Source organism: Danio rerio, chromosome 19, assembly GCF_049306965.1.
Source record: "Danio rerio strain Tuebingen ecotype United States chromosome 19, GRCz12tu, whole genome shotgun sequence".
NCBI classification, from domain to species: Eukaryota; Metazoa; Chordata; class Actinopteri; order Cypriniformes; family Danionidae; genus Danio; species Danio rerio.
Window position 1 is genome coordinate 49,060,001 of NC_133194.1, and position 23,721 is coordinate 49,083,721.

The 23,721-nt window shown below is 34.5% G+C and overlaps 1 protein-coding gene across 2 annotated transcripts in view; it reads left to right on the forward strand.

Annotated features, from left to right (window-relative positions):
• Positions 1-23,721, forward strand: part of cap2 (cyclase associated actin cytoskeleton regulatory protein 2) — a 54,658-nt gene that overhangs the window by 10,760 nt on the left and 20,177 nt on the right. For both annotated transcript variants that reach the window (NM_200836.2, XM_017352206.3), the window contains exons 2-4: positions 269-400; positions 3,137-3,237; positions 12,989-13,066. In NM_200836.2, coding sequence (NP_957130.2) covers positions 280-400; positions 3,137-3,237; positions 12,989-13,066 — 300 coding nt within the window. In that variant the 5' untranslated portion in view covers positions 269-279. The remainder of the gene's footprint in view (positions 1-268; positions 401-3,136; positions 3,238-12,988; positions 13,067-23,721) is intronic.

Sequence of the window (23,721 nt, forward strand, 5' to 3'; positions counted from 1 at the left end):
CAATCAATCAATCAATCAATCAATCAATCAATCAATCAATCAATCAATCAGTTAATACCAATCAATAAAGATTGTTACTGCCATGTGATTTGCTGGTTAGATCTTCTCGTTAACAGGAAGTGGTCATGTTTATCTACAATACGTGCTGTTAGAGAGAGCAGTGTTAGATCTATTGAACCGACTGGTACTGGGGTCATCAAGTCACCATAAATCAAGCCTCCTTCATAAGCCGTGATGGTTGTTGAGCATTAGGCGTTTGTTTCTGCAGGAGTGTTTGTTATGGAGGCTCTGGTTGGTCGTCTGGAGCGGGCAGTGGTGCGTCTGGAGGCTGTGGCTGTCAAACTGCAGAGCTGTCCTGGAGGATTGATCAACGGAGACATCAGCGCCGTCATCAACGGAGGTACAGCAACACTGCTCTCAAACTGCTCTGCGCTGTCTTATACAGTTCAACTAGCAACTGTAATTACTTTAAGTAACGTGCCCAAAAAAGTGCCTACAACTGTTGTGTCCTAAAACCAGTGTAAAGCACGGCATCATGAGGCTTTTTCATAAGTTTCACAAAACGAAATAAACATAAATAACAGTTTATTTTTGAGACAGTACAGGTGTATGTTTGTAGAGTATTTTACAAAAGTTTAGAGCATTTCTCAACCAATCATAATCAAGAACCGGAACTCAGTTTTATAATATTATACACACTCAACGGCCACTTTATTAGGTACACCTTACTAGTACCAGGTTGGACCCCTTTGCCTTCAGAACTGCCTTAATCCTTCATGGCAGAGATACAACAAGCTACTGGAAATATTCCTCAGAGATTTTGCTCCATATTGACATGATAGCATCACACAGTTGCTGCAGATTTGTCGAGATCTGGTGACTGTTGAGGCCATTTGAGTACAGTGAACTCATTGTCATGTTTAAGAAAGCAGTCTGAGATGATTCACGCTTTATAGCATGGTGTGTTATCCTGCTGGAAGTAGCCATCAGAAGATGGAGACACTGTGCTCATACAGGGATGGACATGGTCAGCAGCAATACTCAGGTAGGCTGTGGCGTTGACACGATGCTCAATTGGTACTAATGAGCCACCACCAATCTGATAGGAGTGACACCCAGTGTGGTCTTCTGCTGCTGTAGCCCAACCGCCTCAAGGTTGGACGTGTTGGGTGTTCAGAGAAGCACCTCTGCAGACCTCTGTTCCAGAATGAGGGGGCGGCATGAAATAGGGAAGCGAGCCTTCCGTGCCCTCATCCAGGAATACTCTTCAGTCTGAACTAAAAATGTCTGAGCTTATCCAAATAAAATCATTTAGCAATATCCTTTATGATAAACAACAACAGTCCATTTCTTAATGCATGTGTTTTTAACATATTGTAATGTGGTATAGCTGAATAACTAAACGGTTTGAGTTACTGTTGCCTCTCTGTCAGTTGGAACCAGTCTGGCCATTCTCCTCTGACCTCTGGCATCAACAAGGCATTTGCGCCCACAGAACTGCCGCTAGCTGGATATTTCCTCTTTGTCGACTCATTCTCTGTAAACCCTAGAGGTGGTTGTGCGTGAAAATCCCTGTAGATCAGCAGTTTCTGAAATACTCAGAGCAGCCCGTCTGGCTTCAACAACCATACCATGTGTGAAAGTCGCTTAAATCCGCTTTCTTCCCCATTATGATGCTCAGTTTGAACTGCAGCAGATCATCTTGACCATGTCTACATGCCTAAATGCATTGAGTTGCTGCCATGTGATTGGCTGATTAGAAATGTGCGTTAATGAGCAGTTGGACAGGTGTACCTAATAAAGTGGCCAGTGAGAGCGTATTTTCTTTATAAAGCATGTGGTGCTGTTCTGGTGGATTTGGATGAGTCCACAGGGTATCGTCTGTAAGGATTATCTAAGGAGGAGACCTCTGGCTTTTGGGGGGTTTTTACTTTGTGGGAAAAGGATTCTAATTGGAGCAGAGTGGCATTATTTTTGGCATGCAAACACTGGAAATATATCATGGTTATTATGGATGTTAATGGGATTTCTGGGTCTTTCTTCAGCTGTTAAATTACAACCTTTTGCTTCCTTTGGTCTTTGGTTTGTTTGTTTGTTTTTTTCTGTTGTTTTTCTTTCTTGATGTCTTTTTTAGTGAGTGTCTATATTTAGTTTGACTAATGTTTTTATATTATTATTATTTTTCTTTCCAAAATCTTCTACTTCGGTTATTGGTTGTATATAACTGATTAAATGGTTGAGAAATTAATAGAAAAATAGTCATTTTAATTGATTATTAAAAAAGAACAACAATAATAACATCACCTTTTATTTTATTTTATTTTATTTATTTTTTCAGAGTATTTTAATTTTTAATTGCAATTTTCGTTGTATTTACAAGGTCTTCGAATGTTTACTTTGACCAATAATTTTTTATTATTTTCTTTTAAACTTTTATTAAACGTTTTCATTGATTCTGTAGGAACTAATTAAAATAATGGCATATAAAATACTTTAATGCATTTGATATTGATTGTCATTGTTTTTTATTATTAACAAGATTTTATTTTATTGTTACAAATTTATTGTTTATTCACATACTGGAATTATTAAATGCATTTGATTTTGATAATTAAAAAAAAATTAATAGTTTTTTATTTTATTGTAATATTATGGTTATAATTTAAGTAATGTTAAATTTAAATATTTATTTTATTTTAGTTTATTATTTTATTTTTTTATTTTATTTTATTTTTTATTTTTTATTTTATTTTATGTTTTATTTTATTTAGTTGTATTTTATTTTATTTTGTATTTTATTTGATATTTTATTTAATTTTATTTATATTTTATTTGATACTTTATTTTATATTTTATTTATTTATTTATTTTATTTTATTTTGTTGTTTTTTATAATTTTTTTATTTAATTCTTTTTAGTTATGTTTTATTTAGTTATATATATATTATATATATATTATTTTATTTGAATATAATTTTATTTAGATTTATTTCATATTTAATTGTATATTTTATTTCATTTTTATTAGCATTTCAAAGCATCTTTCGTTATATGGTTTATTCTGTAAAACTATGTGTTTAATGAACTGAATATTCTGTTAACTCTTGTCCCATTTTTCTCTGTGTTTCTCCTGAAGGTGAATCCCAGAGCATGGAGGCGTTTGACCGTCTGCTGAGCGGCTCGGTGTCTGAATATGTGCAGTCCAGTGCTGCGATTGGTGGAGACGTAGCGAAGCATGTAAGTCTGAGTGACTGTAAATATCTGTCTGTGCTGATTTTACAGATGGAGGATGAGCAGAGGCAGATAATACAGGAGTGAACTCATTCTCCTGTAAGAGCTCTTAGTTTACAGTAGTGAAGTACGACTCAGGGCTCACAGCTGCTGCGAATCCGGCTTCACATTACCCTGCTATATTTGACAATCGGCTTCTCTGGAGCCACTGGAGCTACCACAATCCTACAGAACTGAAGCCTGGCTCACACTGAATACGTTTACACGGACACCTATGCTTTAATTTTAATATGATTAATACAATACTCTGATTAAAAGTGTAAACATTGTTTTTTTTCATGTTTTTAACCCTTGTTGGGGTGTTTTAAGCCACTCTGGGGTGATTTTGAGACTTAATTTGGCCTTAAAATAAATTTTGGGCGTCTTATTTTGACACATACTTTAAGACTTTTTCAATAGATACACTTGCAAATTGACTCCCCTTTGGGTATGTTGGTGGCTGTTCCTGCTCCATTGACTTCTGTTATAATCATAACATTACGACAGCTGGGGACCATGTTGGTGCTGTCTGACACGCAACAATCATTCATTCATTTTCATTCAGCTTAGTTCTTAACTTATCCAGCATATGTTTTACGCAGCGGATGCCTTTCCAGCTGCAACCCAGTACTGGGAAACACCCATACACTCTCTCATTCACACACACTCATACACTACGGCCAATTTAGTTAATCAGTTCCCCTGTAGCGCATGTGTTTGGACTGTGGGGGAAACCGGAGCACCCGGAGGAAACCCATGCGGACAAGAGGAGAACATGCAAACTCCACACAGAAACGCCAACTGACCCAGCTGGGACTCAAACCAGCGATCTTCTTGCTGTGAGGTGACAGTGCTAACCACTGAACCACCATGCCGCCCCATTAAAGGTCTTGTTCTGCTTAATATTGTAATAAGATTTTGATGAAAGTTTCCTGATATGGAGATATTTGAATGTCCAAACTTTTTCTCATGGCTGTAAATGACTGGACTTGCTGTCTGCAGAAGTGTGCTGTAGAGTGTGGGCGCAGTCGCTCACAATCAGCCATTTGTCAGCGAGCGCTTTGGTCGTAACACAAGCTGCTTTTTGTTTTTGAGGGCCTGTAGATACATTTGTGGCTTATTTGTCATGGTGGATCGGTGGACAATGTGCTGAACACACACACACACACACACACACACACATGTTTGTTTTTGTGAAAAGCGGGGACATTACATAGGTTTCCATTCATTTTATATTGTCCAAACTGTATATTATATTGCCCTCACCCCACCCCTAAACCCAACCATCTCAGGAGACAGTGTGCAGCTTTACTCTCAGATTAAACTCACCCTATGGGATTTATAAGCATTTTGAGAAATGAGTATGTTACCAATGTCCTCATATTTCACACACACACACACACACACACACACAGGGCCGGCCCGTGGCATAGGCAGTATAGTGCTAAGGGCAGAATTAATGCTAAGGGCGCTGTACATCCAGGGGGGCGCCAGAAATGAGCACGGTTAAGTTGGTTTTGTTTTCGGTATTCCTGACACGTTCAGTGATAGACGGCAATAACTCAATAACCTCTTACCCTAAAAAGATCTAAAGCAGGGGTGTCCAAACTTTTTTGGCCGAGGGCCTGATGCAAAAAAAAAAAAAAAAAAAAAGTTGTCCCGGGCCAAATTTTACACAGATATATATATATATATATATATCATAACTAAATATCATAACTAGCCAGTGTAGAATTTTCTTGCACTTTATTAGCATGAAAAAACTGCTGTTGTTGAGCTGATAGGGCAGCTGCTAATTGTTTTACTTTTTGATCTTGTTCGGCACCAGTGTAAGAGCTGAAGGCCTGATGTTTTGTTTCATAATGTATTTTAATATTAAATTCCTTCATTACTTCAACTGATTCCTGGCAAATTAAACACATATTCTTTTCCCCAACGTGACTGAAATTTCCTGCGCTCACTGTGGATTTTCCTTTTTCTTGGTTTCGCCATGGCTTGCCAAAATGTGAATCAAAATGTTATCAATTATGTTTCCTTCAGTTTTTTTGGTTCGTTTTGTGTCATAACAGGAACTGCTGCCTAATTGAAGGCATGTCATAGCGACACCCGGTGGTTATTTATTGAATTATGTTCATTTTTGTTTAGCGGGCCAGATTCTATTAATATTTATCAAAAGCCTCGTGGGCCGTCACAAAACTGATGGCGGGCCGCAGATGACCCGCGGGCTGTAGTTTGGACACCCCTGATCTAAAGTGTGTTTAGAGTAAAGCTGGTTATGTTTCACAGGTGTCTTTTTCTTTTTTTTCGCTCAACATTTCGACCACTGCTCCATTTAAGCCGGTAAGGGACCATCGGAAAAGTGCTTCTTTTTTTTGTTTTTTTTGCTCCGTCCTGCGTGTTTTATTTTAAAAACAACAAATTTTCTCTTAAATGAGCACAAAGTTACTAAAGAAGTCGAATGCTTCATTATAGATCTGTGCATTCTCACATTAACACCTCTGTTATCAAACAAAACACAATGAGAGATTCATCTGCTGCTCTTCTCTAAAACTATAGTAACTTTAATCAATACGCAAATACAATTAAAAGTGAAATAGATTTTATAGCTTTATAATTTCTGGATAGGCCATTGATTTTAATTGGCTAAACCTTTTATTTTATTGTCAATATTTTCTAATGTTTGCTATGTCTCTATCATTTGAAGCTATTTGTTGTCCCATATTTTTTACATCCCAACGTTGACAGATTGCTAATCAATAAATAGCTATAGTGCTATCTGTTAGTTTTGACGTCAGCTAATGTTATGGAAGGGCATAGATGTTATGGAAAACAGTAATAGTAATGTAACTACCCTCATCAGTTCTTCCTCAAGCAAATGTGTAAATATTAGATTTATTCAGCATTAATGTTAATTGCATTGGCATATTTATCTGACGTTTTCCCAGCTTGTAGTTGTCGATCAAAAAGCGATTTAGTTTCTTATGACTACACCAGCAGTGGAAGTTACTGCGATGTGACGGGGCGCCACCTGAAATCTTGCCTAGGGTGCCAAATTGCTTAGGGCTGGGCCTACACACACACACACACAGACTTTTTCTGCTGCTGGAATGTAATATTATGAGAGGAGAGAGATGGAGATGGAGAGTAAGAGAGAAAGAGAGAGAGAGAGATGTATGAGTCCTCTTTGTGGCCACTGGAGCTCCTCAAGATCAGCGCAGAGAGGAAACATTTCTCTAGGAGGATAATAAGAGTTGAGAAATGACTGTGTGTTTGTGTGTGTAAGTATGATGGAGTGTGTGTGTGTGTGTGTGTGTGTGATTGTGTGTGTTTGAGAGAGAAAGAAAGATAGTGAGTGTGTGTAACTGTGTGTGAGAGAGAGTGCTAGTATATGTGTGTTAATTAAATGAATCAAAATTGTATTGTAATTTGAACAATAAAGTGACACGAATAAGACCTAAAAACATTATTAAAATACACTAGAAAAAAATTGGGTTGAGTACTGAAACTTGGTGCCGCGTTTCCACTATCGCGCCTAAAGCGAGTGAGCCAAGGCCAGTCGCGTTCCCACTGTCACTTCCGGGGCCTAATAGGGCCAAAGCGGGGCTTTCTCGGGGCCAGCGGCCGGCCTTTTTCGGCCGCCGAATACCTTGGGCCAAAGAGGCCAGCTGGGGCTTCAGAGCGGAGTGAAAGGAGAGGCGGACACAGTTTTCCGATCTCACACGAGTACATGCGCCAAACACATAAAAAAATAAGGGAAAAAAGCATCTAGCCTTATAGACTGTAATTGTAAGGCTGTTACATAAAATAATAAAGTTTTTATTTAAAAGTGACATTCTTTGCTGCGTCCTCCTTGATGTTTCAATAACGCATAATAATCTTTACACCATATTAAAGACAGCAGATAGTAAAGGTTTTCAAGAGGTTTTGTCAAGTTTAATAGGTGTGTTTGTGCGTGTTTAGATGCCTGTATGTGTGTGTGAGACCGAGCAAAAGAGCGCTCCCTTCACAGCTCTGTTGATGTCGCGAGCGGCTGTTTTCTTTTTGTTATTTATTTTTCAGATATGCACAATACGAATACAACAGAAAGACGTTGTTAAGAAACTTAAAAATTGACGTGTCCACTTTTGTAGACTCAAAACAATAGTGTCATATCTTCATAAAATAAGCTGTATTGAAATAATTTAAAGAATTACAAATGTCGGATATGATAAAATCACATTAAATAAATAAACCAATATAAAACAAAGAAAAGCTAGCTATGACAATTTAGGTAGCGTATATACAATACATAAATCAAACCGTTTTTTAAGCCATAATAAACTTTCATTTTACATTCTAGAAAAAAAAAAGATTTTCGATATTTTCTAAAAACAATAAACACCGGAGGAGGTCTGGATATTATTTATAAAGTATTTGGATACGGTGATATTAATCAAATCATGCAAACAGAGCATTTTTTAGTGAGTGAAAGCAGAAACTAGGTGACCTTTTTTTCTGTCCTGCAGCGTCTTTTTATAAACGCATCGGGGGAAACTGCAATTACAAACTGTGTTACAAATTTTAAAAAAATTGTATTGTAATTTGAACAATAAAGTGACACGAATGAGACCTAAAAACATTATTAAAATACACCAAAAAAAAATAGGGTTGGGTACTGAAACCTGGTGCCACGTTTCCACTATCGCACCTAAAGCGAGTGAGCCAGGGCGAGCCAAGTCCAGTCGCGTTTCCACTGTCACTTCCGGGGCCTAATGGGGCCAAAGTGAGGCTTTCTCGGGGCCAGCGGCCGGCCTTTTTCTGCCGCCGAATACCTTGGGCCAAAGAGGCCAGCTGGGGCTTCAGAGCGGAGTGAAAGGAGAGGCGGACACAGTTTTCCGATCGCACACGAGTACATGCGCCAAACACATAAAACAAAATAAGGGAAAGAAAACATCTAGCCTTATAGACTGTATTTGTAAGGCTGTTACATAAAATAATAAAGTTTTTATTTAAAAGTGACATTCTTTGCTGCGTCCTCCTTGATGTTTCAATAACGCATAATAATCTTTAAAAACAATAAACACCGGAGGAGGTTTGAATATTGTTTATAAAGTATTTGGATACGGTGATATTACTCAAATCCTGCAAACAGAGCATTTTTGGGTGAGTGAAAGCAGAAACTAGGACATTTTTTTTCTGTCTTGCAGCGCCTCTTTATAAACGCATCGGGGGAAACTGCAAATACAAAATGTGTTCTGTGTCCTCAAACATGTGTTGATGTTTTTATATGACTTGCTAAAATTTAAAAATGAAATTTACATGAAGAGCTTTGTGAAAAGCTGCTGAGCGCAACCAAATATAGGCTGAATTTTATTACTTGCTCTTATGTTCTGAAACAGTTAACACTTTCCTTAAGATTGCAGAATAATATGCAACATCCTTAACCCTTAAAGACCTAGAGGTATTTTGTGAGCACCTAATGAGCCTATATTATTAATTTTTTTTAAAGTAGTTTTTATTTTCATTTTTAGCAGTCTGCCTCAAGTGTCATATATTATTTTAAACAGGAGAACCGAAGCTTCAATCTGTATCATTTAAAGGTCCAGTCTAAAAATTTTTTTGGTCCAAAAACATATGAACAGACAGAAAATATTCCAGAATTTTAAGAAACACGGTTTTAAAAAATGTGTCATTTTCTAGTTAGTACAAACAAAACCTCATGAAGTTTATTTTTTTTCTTTAGAAATACATGCTATGATGTTTTATACTTCCAAAATAAAGTTTGTCTACATACACCATTCCCTAAACAAGTTATAGCATTTTATTCCAATGTTATTCTATTCTCTGACAATACTCTGATTAAGAGTCTACCATGTAAACATATTGGGCCCTATCATACACTCGGCGCAGTGTGGTAGAAGGCGTGACGCAGTAGTCTTTAGGTAGTTTCAACTTGGCGCAAGAGTGGTTTTGAGGCGTTGCGCTACGCTGTTTAAATAGCAAATGCATTAGCGCTCATTTGTGCACCCATAGGCGTTCTGGTCTAATAAGGGAGGCGTTCAGAGGCGTTCTGCTGGCGCGTTGCTATTTTGAGAAACTATAATAGATTTTTCATTGGACCAAAACTAACCCGGTCTAAACTCCAGCGCAGAGTTGCGCCTCGCTTACACACTGCTTAATACACACAAGAGAGCAATAGGCAAATATCTTTACATATGAAAAAATTTAAATATTAAGGATATATATAGGATAAAATAAGAATAGATATAGAATATAAATATAAAGGATTAAAATATTACAAAACATATTATTTTCTAGCCGACATAAATATGAAAAATCACTGCTTTTATGTCTTCTTCATCTCGGGAGGCTTTTTCAGTTCATTCATAACAATTTGCTTTTGTATAATGTTATTATTATTAGCAGTGTTATTTATTATATCCATATTTATATTTGTTTTATTAAAAACAAGCTTAGATTTGCCCACCTGTCAGGTTTTAGACCAAATGGGGCACAGCATGTGTTTTAGGATATAACTCAGGTTTTTGAGCACATTTTGCTATTATTATTCATTTATTCGTTTGCTGGAAATTAGAACTGAATTTAGAAATAGTTTTAAAACGAATATATGCACTTAACAAACAAAATTAATTATTTATAGACTAATTGATGTCTGTGCGTAAAGGTTTCCCTATCCAAGAGCGAAAGTGAAAGTGATCCATTATCTCTCATTCTCATGCAGGAGATGCTCTGTTTAACAGTTTTCTGTTAAAAAACTGTCAACTGTGAACTGTTTGCTAGTGAAATGCTAATTTTTTCCACTTAGACTTGCTTTTCCACTTAGACTTCCTGTAAATAGCGAATGCACTCTTGGCGCAACGCAGCTGACTCTTAAAGGGAATGGGAGATGACACTGTAATTGGTTTATTCTTAAAACACACCTATAACTCATTAAGAAAATAAACTTAACCCTTTTAGACCATGCACCGAAGCGCAAGGCAGATTTCCCGTCCTTAAATTAGCAAAAACGCGTCCTGACACACCCTGAAAGCATTTGCGCCCTGCTTTTTGCGCTGTGCGCATGGACCGTCAAAATAGAGCCCATTGTAGTCAATATATCTTATTTCTAAGACAACAACAAATCCTGTACCACGTCAGATGTCATTCCCTCGCTGTAAAGTAGCGCTCCCGCTTTTTTTTTTTTTTTTTTTTTTTGGCCTGTGTGCGCATCCTAAATATTTACAAGCATGGTAATTCTTCATTAGTATTGGTTCAGACACCGGTACCACTTTAAAAGTATTGATTTAGCTCCATTATCGAAATAACCCCAACCCTACTGTACATCTAAATGTATTAAAACATCATTGTGCAGTTTATTTAATCCTCTTCAGTCATGAGTGAGCCTTAAAGAGCTGCTATCCCGTCTCCATTTCTCCAAGTGCAGGCTGATGATCAAGCTTTAACCAGCAGCATTCATGCAGAGCTGACCTTCTGAACCTGGAGGTGTGGGAATCAGCCATTATAACTCTAGTGAAGAGCGTTTACCTCCAAAGGCAGTGTTGGCCAATCTCAGCTCCTCATCAGTGCTGGAGGAGAGGGATTTATCTCTGTGTTCACAGCCTTTTACGGTCAAACAGGCCTGTGTGTGGATTTGCCTCAATTTGTGTGCATTCGAGGGCTCAGTTCTGTCCCGTTTAGGAGGTTTCTTCAAGGCTTTGGTATTTTCTGTCACTTGGGCTGATCTTTATGTTACTAACTTTTATGTATATTTTTTATAATTATTTTTCGGGGTTTTCACCTTTATTTTTGACAGGACAGTAGAGAGAATTGACAGGAAAGCATGGGGAGCAGAGAGAGGGGAAGGATCGGCATAGTACCGCGAGGCGGAATCGAACCCGGGTCGCCGCGAGCACCGGAGTGCATGTGTCAACACACTAACCACTACACCACTGGCGCCGACACTTTTATGTATATTTTAAAATCTAACTTAAAAATAATAATCAGTGCTGGGGCGAGGCAGTGGCGCAGTAGGTAGTGCTGTCGCCTCACAGCAAGAAGGTCGCTGGTTCGAACCTCGGCTCAGTTGGCGTTTCTGTGTGGAGTTTGCGGTACAGGTGAATTGGGTAGGCTAAATTGTCCGTAGTGTATGAGTGTGTGTGTGAATGATTCCCAGAGCTGGGTTGCGGCTGGAAGGGCATCCGCTGCGTAAAAACTTGCTGGATAAGTTGGCGGTTCATCCCGCTGTGGCGACCCCGAATTAATAAAGGGACTAAGCCGACAAGAAAATTAATGAATGAATAATTAGTGCTGGGCGAAGACTAATCGCATCCTAAATAAAAGTTTTTTTTGTCATAATGCATGAATATGCACAGCCGGAGGGTGTACAAACTCCAGGGTAAGGCGCTGCCCGTTAATGCATTTTTAAAAATTTGTGACCGACCAAGAAGAGGTTTCAACAAAAGCCTGTTTTCGCGATTGTTTTAGAGCACAGGTGTCAAACTCAGTTCCTGGAGGGCCGCAGCTCTGCACAGTTTAGTTCCAACCATAATTAAACACACCTGATCAAACTAATTGAGTCCTTCAGGCTTATTTGAAACCTACAGGTAAGTGTGTTGGAGCAGGGTTGGAACTAAACTGTGCAGGGCTTCGGCCCTCCAGGAATTGAGTTTGACACCCCTGCTTTAGACTTTCCGATTATGGGAGAAATGACTTGGAATAATAAACGGCAGAAAACGGTCAAACTACTTACTCTACAAATAAATGTTTGCATGATTATATACATCCAGGTAGATTAAGGAAATATGAGAATAAGGAAATATCAGTTTGCAACATCAAACAGCGAAACGAGCAGTTTTTAACGTCTAAAAATGAATAGAAGTGAATGAGACCGGAAGTCTCGAGCCAAAAAGATTTAAATGGCTGCGCCCGCTCATCTGCAAAGAGTAAGGTGTGAAGGGAGATCTGTTTAGAATTGTTAGGTGAAACGCCAGTCTGGATGTGGATCGTTTTTGTTCTAATATGCCATTTTAAAACTAAGGCGTGTAGGTGTAAACGGGGTCTGAGTGTGTGTTATGCGCGAGCGGGTTGCTGCATTGTGGCAGGACAGAGGATATACAGTTAAAGTCAGAATTATTAGCCCTAACTAATTTCTAATAACTGATTTATTTTATCTTTGTCATGATGACAGCCCATAATATTGGACTAGATGTTATTCAACATACTTCTATACAGCTTAAAGTGACATTTAAAGGCTTTACTAGGGTAATTAGGGTAAAGTTAGGGTAATTAGGCAAGTCATTGTCTCCAGAACAAACCACTGCTATACAATCCAAAACTAATATTGCTTAAGGGCGCTAATAATATTGACCTTAAAATGGTTTAAAAGCAATCTACACTTTTATTCTAGCTGAATCAAAACAAAACAAGAAGACTTTCTCCAGAAGAAAATATATTAAATGATGTTAAACATCATTCATTCATTCATTTTCTTTTGGGCTTAGCCCCTTTATTAATCCGGGGTCGCCACAGCGGATTGATCCGCCAACTTATCCAGCAAGTTTTTACGCAGCGGATGCACTTCCAGCCGCAACCCATCTCTGGGAAATTGTTAAACATCATTTGGGAAATATTTGAAAATGAAAAAAAAATAATAATTTTGACTTCAACTGAATATGATACACATTCTGTGCACATTTAAATAACTATGCCAAAAATGCTAATCTTGTTTTCTTTGTTTCAGGCTGAGATGGTGAATAATGCTCTGCAGGTTCAGCGCACTCTCCTCAAAATGGCCATGACACACCAGGAGCCAGCAAAGGTACAATAAGGGTGCTAATTAAAAGGGGTTTGGTAGGATTTAACCTCCCTAATTAACACCTGATTTCCCTTGAAGGATGTCAAAAATAAATGTAAACCCTTTAAATAGTGAGAAATAGATCCTCTGATCTGTATCTTAAATAATATTATTAATATTAATACTGCGGTCTGGATGAGTCCTAATGCCCCAGTATAGATAAGGGGACACTATACTGTCAGTGAGCGCCGTCTTTCGGATGAGACGTTAAACCGAGAACTTGACTCTCTGTGGTCATTAATAATCCCATGGTACTTCTGGTAAAGAGTAGAGGTGTAACCCCGGTGTCCTGATCAAATTCCCTCCATCGACCCTTACCCATCATGGCCCCCCGATCATCCACATCTACCGTATTGCCTCTATTACTCACTCTCCACTTCACCTATAGCTGGTGTGTGGTGAAGCGCTGGTGCTGTTGTCCTGTGGCTGCTGTCACATGATCTAAGTGGATGCTGCACACTGGTATTGGTGTGGAGAGACCCCCCTCATGATTGAGAAGCGGTGTGGGTGTAATTACCCTAACTTTACCCTAATTAACCTAGTTAAGCCTTTAAATGTCACTTTAAGCTAAATACTAGTATCTTGAAGAATATCTAGTCAAATACTATTTACTGTCATCATGGCAAATATCAAATAAATCAGTTATTAGAAATGAGTTATTTAAACTATTATGATTATAAATGTCTTCTCTCCGTTAATCATAAACTGGGGAAAATATAAAAGATTTCAGATTTAACAGGAGGGCTTTTAATTCTGACCTCTAGTGTATACAGCAGAAAAACTAAATGTTGCACTGTTTTCCAATATCTTGCAGCTCTACTACACTGAAAGAAATGACTGTTTGGTGGAGTAAAATCCAAATAGATTTACTCTTATAATTAATTTTTTAATTGTAAAATTAATTAAATTCAATTCACCTTCATTTGTATAGCGCTTTTACGATGTAGATTGAGCCAAAGCAGCTTCGCATAAAAGACCATAGTAAATTGAAACAGCATAGTTCAGTTTTAAAGTTGCATCCGCTGTGGGAAACATATGCTGAAAAAGTTGGCGGTTCATTCCGCTGTGGTGACCTCTAATGAATTAAAGGACTAAGCCGAAGGAAAATGAATGAAGGAAATATTTTGAAAATAAAAGCAGTCTTAGGTGCTTCAATTCGAGAGAAAGTTCATTAGTTTTGAGTTGGTCTTTTAGCTTTGACGTTTCCGCCTTGCAGTAGAGTAGCACTCATGCTTTGTTCAACTTTGTCTTCAACAAAAGAAAGTCAATCAGGACCAAGTAAAGAGAAAGCAAATGGTGACAGAGTTGTAGTTTTTGTGTGAGCTGTCCCTTTAAATCTGTGTGCGGTGTTGCTGTGGGCCTCTCGTGTGTTCAGCCATGCGAGTCTGCTTCTGTTCACATAGGGATTACCTCTCCGTGTTAAAAAAGTGCCAATGCGACACATTCCCGGCGCATTCACACACAGCGGCGACGGGGTGGAAACCAGGGGCCGCGTGATGTCATGACATCGGACTGCACCTCGCGATCCCAAACAGGAAGAAGATCTCAAGCCTCAGCTGATTGGTCGAGAGCAGGATGGAGAATCAGACGTGGGCCAATAAACACAAGAGTGATGAACTGAACGATACAAAAAAATTCTGCTGAAGACAAAATGAGTCGCCCTAATGTGAATTATTATTATTATAATTATTATTTCAAGTATTTCCCATGTGATATTTAATGAACAGAAGATTTTATTTAACACATTTCTAAAAATAATAGTTTTAATAACTCATTTATTTTCTCTTTGCCATGATGACAGCACATAATGTTTGACTGGATATTCTTCCAGATACTAGTATTCAGCGTCATTCAAGTGACATTTAAAGGCTTAACTAGGGTAATTAGGGTAAAGCTAGGGTAATTAGGTAAGTCATTGTATAACAGTGGTTTGTTCTGTAAGAATCCAGAACGTATTTTGTTACTGAGCAGTTTTAAATTATTTTTATTCCAGCCAAATTTAAAATATAAGGATTTTTTTCCAGAAGAAAAAAATATATCAGGAAATTCTGTGAAAGCATTTCCATACTCCATTAAACATCACATAAAAATGTTGACAAATAGTAAAAATGTATATATTATTTATTTAATTTAATTTATAAATCACAGTTATTCGCTTTTAATTGTAGATAATGCAAAATTACATATACAAATGTAAAGTAATTATTAAAAATATTTTTATTTTATATAGATTTGTTTTTATGGATGTGTCTGTGTTTATATATATACATATATATATATATATATATATATATATATATATATATATATATATATATATATATATATATATATATACAATGCTCAGCATAATCGAGTACACTCCATTTTGAAAATGAATACTTTTCTCCATTTCTCAGTAAATATAGGCAGTGTATTTTGGTGCATTTAAACAAAACAGATTTGTTAAAAAGATATATTTAATCAAATAATATTTTAGTCAGCAAACATATTTAGAAATTAAATTCAAGCAAAATATTGCAAAAAAAAAAAAAAAGAAACTATTTTTTGCTTCTCTTTATTTTCTTTTCTCTTTTTAAAATTTGCATTTAATATTTTTATATAACATACAAATTTGGGTGTACTAGTTTTTGGACCGTTATTGTAAGTTATTTAGTTAGACTAGCACCAGATGTAATATTGTAAAGCTTCCTGTAGAATATATTACCTTAAATGAGAGATTTGTGAGGGGTGTACTTATATATGCTGAGCACTGTGTATATATATATATATATATATATATATATATATATATATATATATATATATATATATATATATATATATATATATATATATATATATATATATAAATATATATATATATATAAATATATATATATATATATATATATATATATATATATATATATATATATATATATATATATATATATATATATATATATTCATTTATCTATATGCAATCAGAATTATTAAACCCCCTTTGAAATTTTTCTTTTTTAAATATTTCCCCAATTATGTTTAACAGAGAAAGGAAATTTTTACAGTATGTCTGATAATATTTTTTCTTCCAGTGAAAGTCTTATTTGTTTTATGAACCGTTTTAAGGTCAAAATTATTAGCCCCTTTAAGCTAAATTTTTCTTGATAATCGTAATACAATAACTTGCCTAATTACCCTAACCTATTTAACCTAGTTAAGCCTTTAAGTGTCACTTTAAGCTGAATACTAGTGTCTTGAAGAATATCTAGTCTAATATAATCAGTTATTAGAGATGAGTTATTAAAACTATTATGATTAGAAATGTGCTGAATCTGAAATCTGCTTTCTGTTAAACGGAAATTGGGGAAAAAAATAAACAGGGGGCTAATAATTCTGACTTCAACTGTGTATATGTATATATGTATGTATTTATGTGTGTGTATATATGTGTATGTATATATATATATATATATATATATATATATATATATATATATATATATATATATATATATATATATATATATATATATATATATGTATATATATATATATATATGTATATATATATATATATATGTATATATATATATATATATATATATATGTATATATATATATATATATATATATATATATATATATATATATATATATATATATATATATGTATATATATCTATCTATATATATATATAAATATATATATATATACATATATATGCATAATACACACACACACAATGCTCAACATATATGACTTCACCCCTCACAAATCTCTCATTTAATCAAATATTTTCAATTTTCTAATGGAAGCTCTACAATATTATATATGTGCATATACATTAGATTAGTCAGTACTGAAGCCAAGTCTGGAGCTCATCTAACAAAATAACTTACAATAATGGTAAAAAAAAAAACCAGCACACCCAAATATATATGTTTGGGAGGAAATTAATTAAGTAAAATTATTTATAAAGAGCAAAAATCAAAAGAATCAAAGTATAAATAGCAGTCTAGTTGAAATGTTATAGTTTGTGACTTTTTTTGCAATATTTAAAGTAATCTCTTTCTATTTCTAATAATGTTCGCTGACTAAAATATGATTTATTTTCCTTCGGCTTAGTCCCCTTATTCATCAGGGGTGACCACAGCGGAATGAACCGCCAACTATTCCAGCATATGTTTTACACAGCGGATGCCCTTTCAGCTGCAACCCATTGCTGGGAAACACCCATATACACTTATTCACACAGACACACACATACTAGGCCAGTTTAGTTCATCAGTTCTCCTATAGCGCATGTGTTTGGACTGTGTGGGAAATCGGAGCACCTGGAGGAAACCCACGCCGACACTTGTAGAACATGCATTAATAAATATATCTGTTTAATAAATCCAATAGTCAAATAAAGACAGAGAGCCGCAGTGCAGAACTGAAGGGGTTTTTCTTCACATGGATTCCCACAAATCTGAATGGAAAAACGCTCAACCTGAATTAGATATGCCAAAAAAAGACTGCCGACTCTCTGTGACGTCTCTACTGTACACACACACACACACACACACACACACACACACACACACACACACAGCTTTGCAGTAATTCTCAAATACAGTTTTTTTGTTTATGCATATATAAATAAATACTACAAACGTTCACTCACACACACACACACACACACTCTATGTTTAGCCGTTGTCGCTCTCCGTCAGCAGTGTGAAGTGTGTGTCGCTCTCAGGAGAGATGCTGGACTGATGCCCTAAACCTCTGGCTTTTCTCTCTCTCTTTCTGTGTGTGTGTGAGTGTGTGTGTGTGTTTGCGTGTGTGTTTGTGGGACTGTGCTTGCATTCTGTGGCTTTTTATGGTCATGTTCTATATTTGAGGGTGTGTGTGTATGTGTGTGTGTGTGTGTGTGTGTGTGTGTGTGTGTGTTCTGGGTCACGTGACTCGCCTGTCGCTGGGTGTTTGTGTGGCCTGTGAACTGCAGCTGTTTCTCTATAATTCTTCTGTGGTTTCAGGACTAATAATCAGTCTCAGGGATAATATTCAGCTCTTTTGGTGCATTCAGAGGATATTTAATAAATATTATACTTTAAAAAAATGCTCTTTAATTTAATTCAACAAAATCAACACTAAAAATGAAGGGTTCCACACAATTCATACTAATATATTGTGTCAACGTAAGAAATGTAAGTGGATTGAACATAAAACAATGTCCATAATTGTGTTGTTTAGGCTCATTTTAAATAAGTGATTTAAACGAGCAGCAAAAATAATTTTTATCAGCAACACCTGGGTTAATATTTTTGTATTAGATTGATATGAGCTAATTTAACTCAACGTTTGGGTTAAAACAACCCAGCATTTATTTTTAGAGAGTGTATGTCTTAATTCATGGACATGGAAAACATTTCGGAGTTCTGATATGTGTCTAATTATTATTGTTCATTCATTCATTTTTTTCAGCTTAGTCCCTTTATTAATCAATGGCAACTGATCCAGCACGTTTTACGCAGCAGATGCCCTTTCAGCCACAACCCAGTACTTAGAAACCTAATTATAATTATTATTTTATCATTTAATAAATTATATATTTTTTTATTTATTAAATTTAATTTGTTTTTTTATTGTAATTAAGAAATCATATTTGTTAAATGTTTGTTAAAATTATGTTAGTCTTTAATATAATAGAAATAATTAATGGTCATTTTGAAACTTTTCATTAAATTCTACCTTCCAAAGTTCAAACAACTAATATAATTTTAATAATTTTTTTTTAATTTTATTTATTTTATATTATTTGAAAAATTCATTAATAAATTTTATTCTATTATATTTAAATATTTTTATTAATTTATTTTATTTTTATTTATTTATTTCTATTTTATTTAACATATTTTATTTTATTTTTAAAATTAATTAATAATTAAATAAATCTTATTTTACTATTAATTGATTTGATTTTTTCTTTTCTTTTTCAAATTAATTATTTCATAAATTTTTATTTTATTTTTTATATTTTATTATATTTAATTTTTTTCATTAATTAATTAAATAATAAAATATTTTTTTCTAATTAATTTATTTTAAATTAGTTAATTAAAAAATAAAATAAAAATATAAAAATATAAAATAAAATTAAAATTTAATAATTAATTCAAATGAAAAAAGTAAAATAAGAATAAATTGATTAATTAGTTTATTTATTTGATCAAATAAAATAAATGTATTAATTACATGTATTTGTTTTTTTTATTTCATTTAGTTATTTAATTGACAGTCGGTTGTTTAATCAGCTGTTAATATAATTATAAATAAATCAATATCAATTAATATATGTATTACGAATTACATTTAATTTTAAAATGTGTATATTATTTCAAATTATTTTATCTTTGTTTAATAAGAGAATATTTTCCAGATCATATTTATAATATGTGGAGATGACTTAATTTATTCCATTTATTTTCAATAAGATGCTTTACAATATTGTATTTGTGCATATACATTAGATTAGTCAGTACTGAAGCCAAATCTGGAGCTCATCTAACAAAATAACTTACAGTAATGGTTCAAAAATTAGTAGCCCAAATTTACATGTTATAGAAAAATATTAAATAAAATTTTAAAAATTGCATTAATCAAGAGAAATAAAAAAAATATTTACGATTTAGTTGAAATTGTGAGGTTGTGTTTTTCTTTTGCAATATTTTGCAAGGATTTAAACATATCTTTCCATTTCTAAAGAAGTTCTGTGACTAAAATATTATTTAAATAAAAATATCTGTTCAATAATTCTGTTTTGTTTAAATGCACCAATATATGTTACCCATAATCACTGAGAAATTAATAAAAATATTCATTTTCAAAATGGGGTGTGCTTATATATGCTGAGCACTGTATATAAGTAAAAATAGAGCAGTCTAAGTGCACACTTTAGAGTGAACCAGCCCAATGCAATCTCAGTGTCTTGCTGTGTAATTGATAATCTCTGCTGTTAGCTCTGGTCTGGCTTTATTCATAGCTCAGAGATAGACAGGCTATTTCAGACCCGCTCCTCGGCTGAGCATGATGGGAAGGGAAGTTCAAAACGATGCAGAAAAAACAATCGCAGCAATGTCCGAAAGTGGCAGAAAAAGACGCCTTTGTTCGCAAAATGAAACTCATGCGCATGTTGTTATGGGAGGAATTTATGCAAATATGATGGTCTTTTACTCCCACTTCATCACTTCATGTCAGAGAGAAACAACAGCGCTTCAGTCCGAAGAGTCAATATAGATGAGCAAATACACAACAAGATTTTCTGAATTTGTCTTGTTTCTTGTCCAAATATCTAAATATTCTAAAGTATTTTGTAGACGAGCAAAAATACTGTTGTTTGCAGAAATAATGAGTCAAAATGAAGTGAGTTTTTCCTTAAAACAAGCTAAATAATCTGTCAATGGGGGAAGCAGAATAATCTAGTTTTTACTTTTGACATAAGATTATTCTGTTTCCCCCTTTGGCCGATTATTTTATTATTGAATTATTTATTTATAATTATATTAACGGTTGATTAACAACCAACTATCAATTAAATAACTAAATAAAATAGAAAAATCAAATACATGTAATTAATAAATTTATTTTATTTTATTAAATTTTATTTATTAAAATTTATTTTTATGTTATTTTTTTATTTTCATTTATTAATTAATTTGTTTTTTTATATATTTTATTTTGTTTTTAAATAATTAATTTAAATTTTATTAAATTAATTATTAAATTTTTTAATTAATTGTATTATTTAATTAATGGAAAAATATATAATAAAAATATTAAAATTAAATACAAATTAATTAATTAAATTGAAAAAGAAACGAAAAGAAAAACTAAAATTAATTACTATTAAAAATAACATTTAAATACATTTTTTAAGACAAGACATTATCTAAACGCATTTCATCTAGAAATGTTTCTTCTCTGCTTTCATGTTTACTCCATTTTTACACACTAATTTCATTTCCATTGAATACTAGCACTTATTAGTTAGCTATTTATTAGCTTTATTAGCTTATTCTTTAGTTACTAGAACTATTTTAAAACATAGTAGATGCTATTTATTTATTGGATACATTCTTGCTTTAACCCAGCATTTGGGTCAAAGAAAATATCATTCATTCATTCATTCATTCATTCATTCATTCATTCATTCATTCATTCATTCATTCATTCATTCATTCATAACTCTCTGTCAGTGTTATCTTCATTCTCATCTTCAGCGCTTTACCATGTTTCGTGGTAGTAGCTCTCTCTGTCATCCTAAGCCAGAAGGCATTGACTGAGTGATTGACAGCTGATATTTCAGTGCTAGAGCAGTGGTGGGCCAATAAGAAGAGCGCGAAGGCGGGGCAAGCATTACGGACTTGGCTTTATTTACTGCAGCAAGTTGACATGACAACTGTTTTAACCCATTCCTGAGCGCTGCGTTTCACGTTTCAAGTGCAGAGATGCATTTTGCGTGAATGTCTTCCAAATCCGCGCATGTGGTGAACATTTTGCTGTAAAAACTGGTGCACACAACAATGTTATACACTCGCACACATGCTCCCAAATATATTATAGATAAAATTTCGGGCGCATATGCAACCAAAATGGTCGCAATTTCGAGCCCTGTTAATGGAAAAGATATTAGCATCTAAATATGAAGTAGGAGTACTCTTTACAAATGATGGGTCGTTTAAATCTAAAGTTGAGTCAGATCATTACATTATTTTTTCATTTTTAAAAAAAGATTCATCCACATTTGTGTCAATGTTTAGTTAAAATTACCCAGAATGTGTTGCATGAAATTAGATACTGGTATGTTTTTCAGATGAAATGTTCAGTATTTTCCCGCGCACCGCCCGTCTTCATTATTAACCGCTGGTTTGATGAGGTTACAGTCAGGTCGAGTGGCACATGAACCTGACCTGAAGAGTCTAAATAAAAACAAGAGGTATTTTTAGTCCATCTTCCTCTTTCTTTCTCCCACCGAGTTCTTATGAAACGGACTGAAACGGTGGACATGGCAACTGCTGGAACACAAGCATAAATACAAACCAGTAGATTCGACAAAGGAAACAGTGTGTTCCCGCTGGCCTTGTTCAGAGGTAAACTGTAAACAGCAGAGGAGGAAAGGGCCTTACAAGGCGAGGGATCTCCCCGACACCGCTGGAATGCTGAGACTCGCTGGACGCTTCACTGGAAAAAACACAGCCGCTATTAAAAGTCCGCTCGGGTGCTTCTGACTGCTCTGTGCCTGCTTTCAAAGACCAGCTCAATTTAAATTGGAGATGTGCAGCTTTTACTTAGTGGCAGTTTCTGAAATCACCCCTTTAGCCTTAAATAGTGCACTATTTAAGAGAGCGGTCATTTGTAGCTCAATTTTTATGAACCTGAAAACAAATTGCATAACTTAACAAGTTTGCCAGTACTGGGTTGCATCTGAAAGGGTATCCGCTGCGTAAAAAATATGCTGGATAAGTTGGCGGTTCATTCCGCTGTGGCGACCCCTGATTAATAAAGGGACTAAGTCGAAAAAAAAATGAATGAATGAATGAATATATATATATATATATATATATATATATATATATATATATATATATATATATATATATATGAGCAATATCACACGAGTAGCAGATATTGCTACTCGTGTGATATTGCGTTTATACAACAGTTTGACGGCATAATTGTGTATATAAAAACAAAATCAAACATGGAGAATCTCAAAAACCCTTTTGTATGTGGAACTACTTTCTTCCACATTGGATTCAAATCATAAGCTGACAGTTAAACAGCTGTTAAAACAGTTAAAAGCATCTTTTAAACTGTAGATCTGTAGTGTCTGCTTTTTGCTGGCTGTATGTGGGCGGAGTAATACACAAAGGGTAAAGAGGCTGTAGGAGTTCTGATATTGCAGAATATCGCACGGCCATCAGCCAATCAGATTTGAGAACCAGACAGAACTGTTGAATAAATATATATATATATATATATATATATATATATATATATATATATACAGCCTCTTGCTTTAGCTTTAGCTAAATTTTAAATCATGATTGCGATTGGATGTTCGATTAATCACTCAGCCCTACGCTTCAGCTTTGTTTGAACAATTTTTATTGCCAAAAAAATGTAGCTCGCTCAATATGAACTTCTCATTTGTTGTTTTTATAAAATGATCATCTTTCTTGTTATTCAGGAATTCACTCTTGTTTGTGTGATATTGTTAAGCGATATCATACTGTATCTTACAAAAACACAAACCTGTTTCTGCTCGCATAACTTGAATTATAGGCTCATTCTGAATGCATTGTAATGGGCTTCATCACACAGTCAGCACTTTTGGACTGTAAGAGCATACTCAAGTGCACAATGTCAGCTTGCATATCATTAAAACAACAATTATAATATTATCAGAAACAATAAACACCACATGTCCCTAGTTGACTTGGTTTATTTTTAGGATATGTAATCTAATATGTAAACAAGAATATTTTGCTTATTTCGTTGGCAGTTTATTTGACTTGTTTTAAGGAAAAAACTGACTAAATTTGGACTCATTATGTCTGATAAAGCTTCTTGATTTAAGAATTGTTTG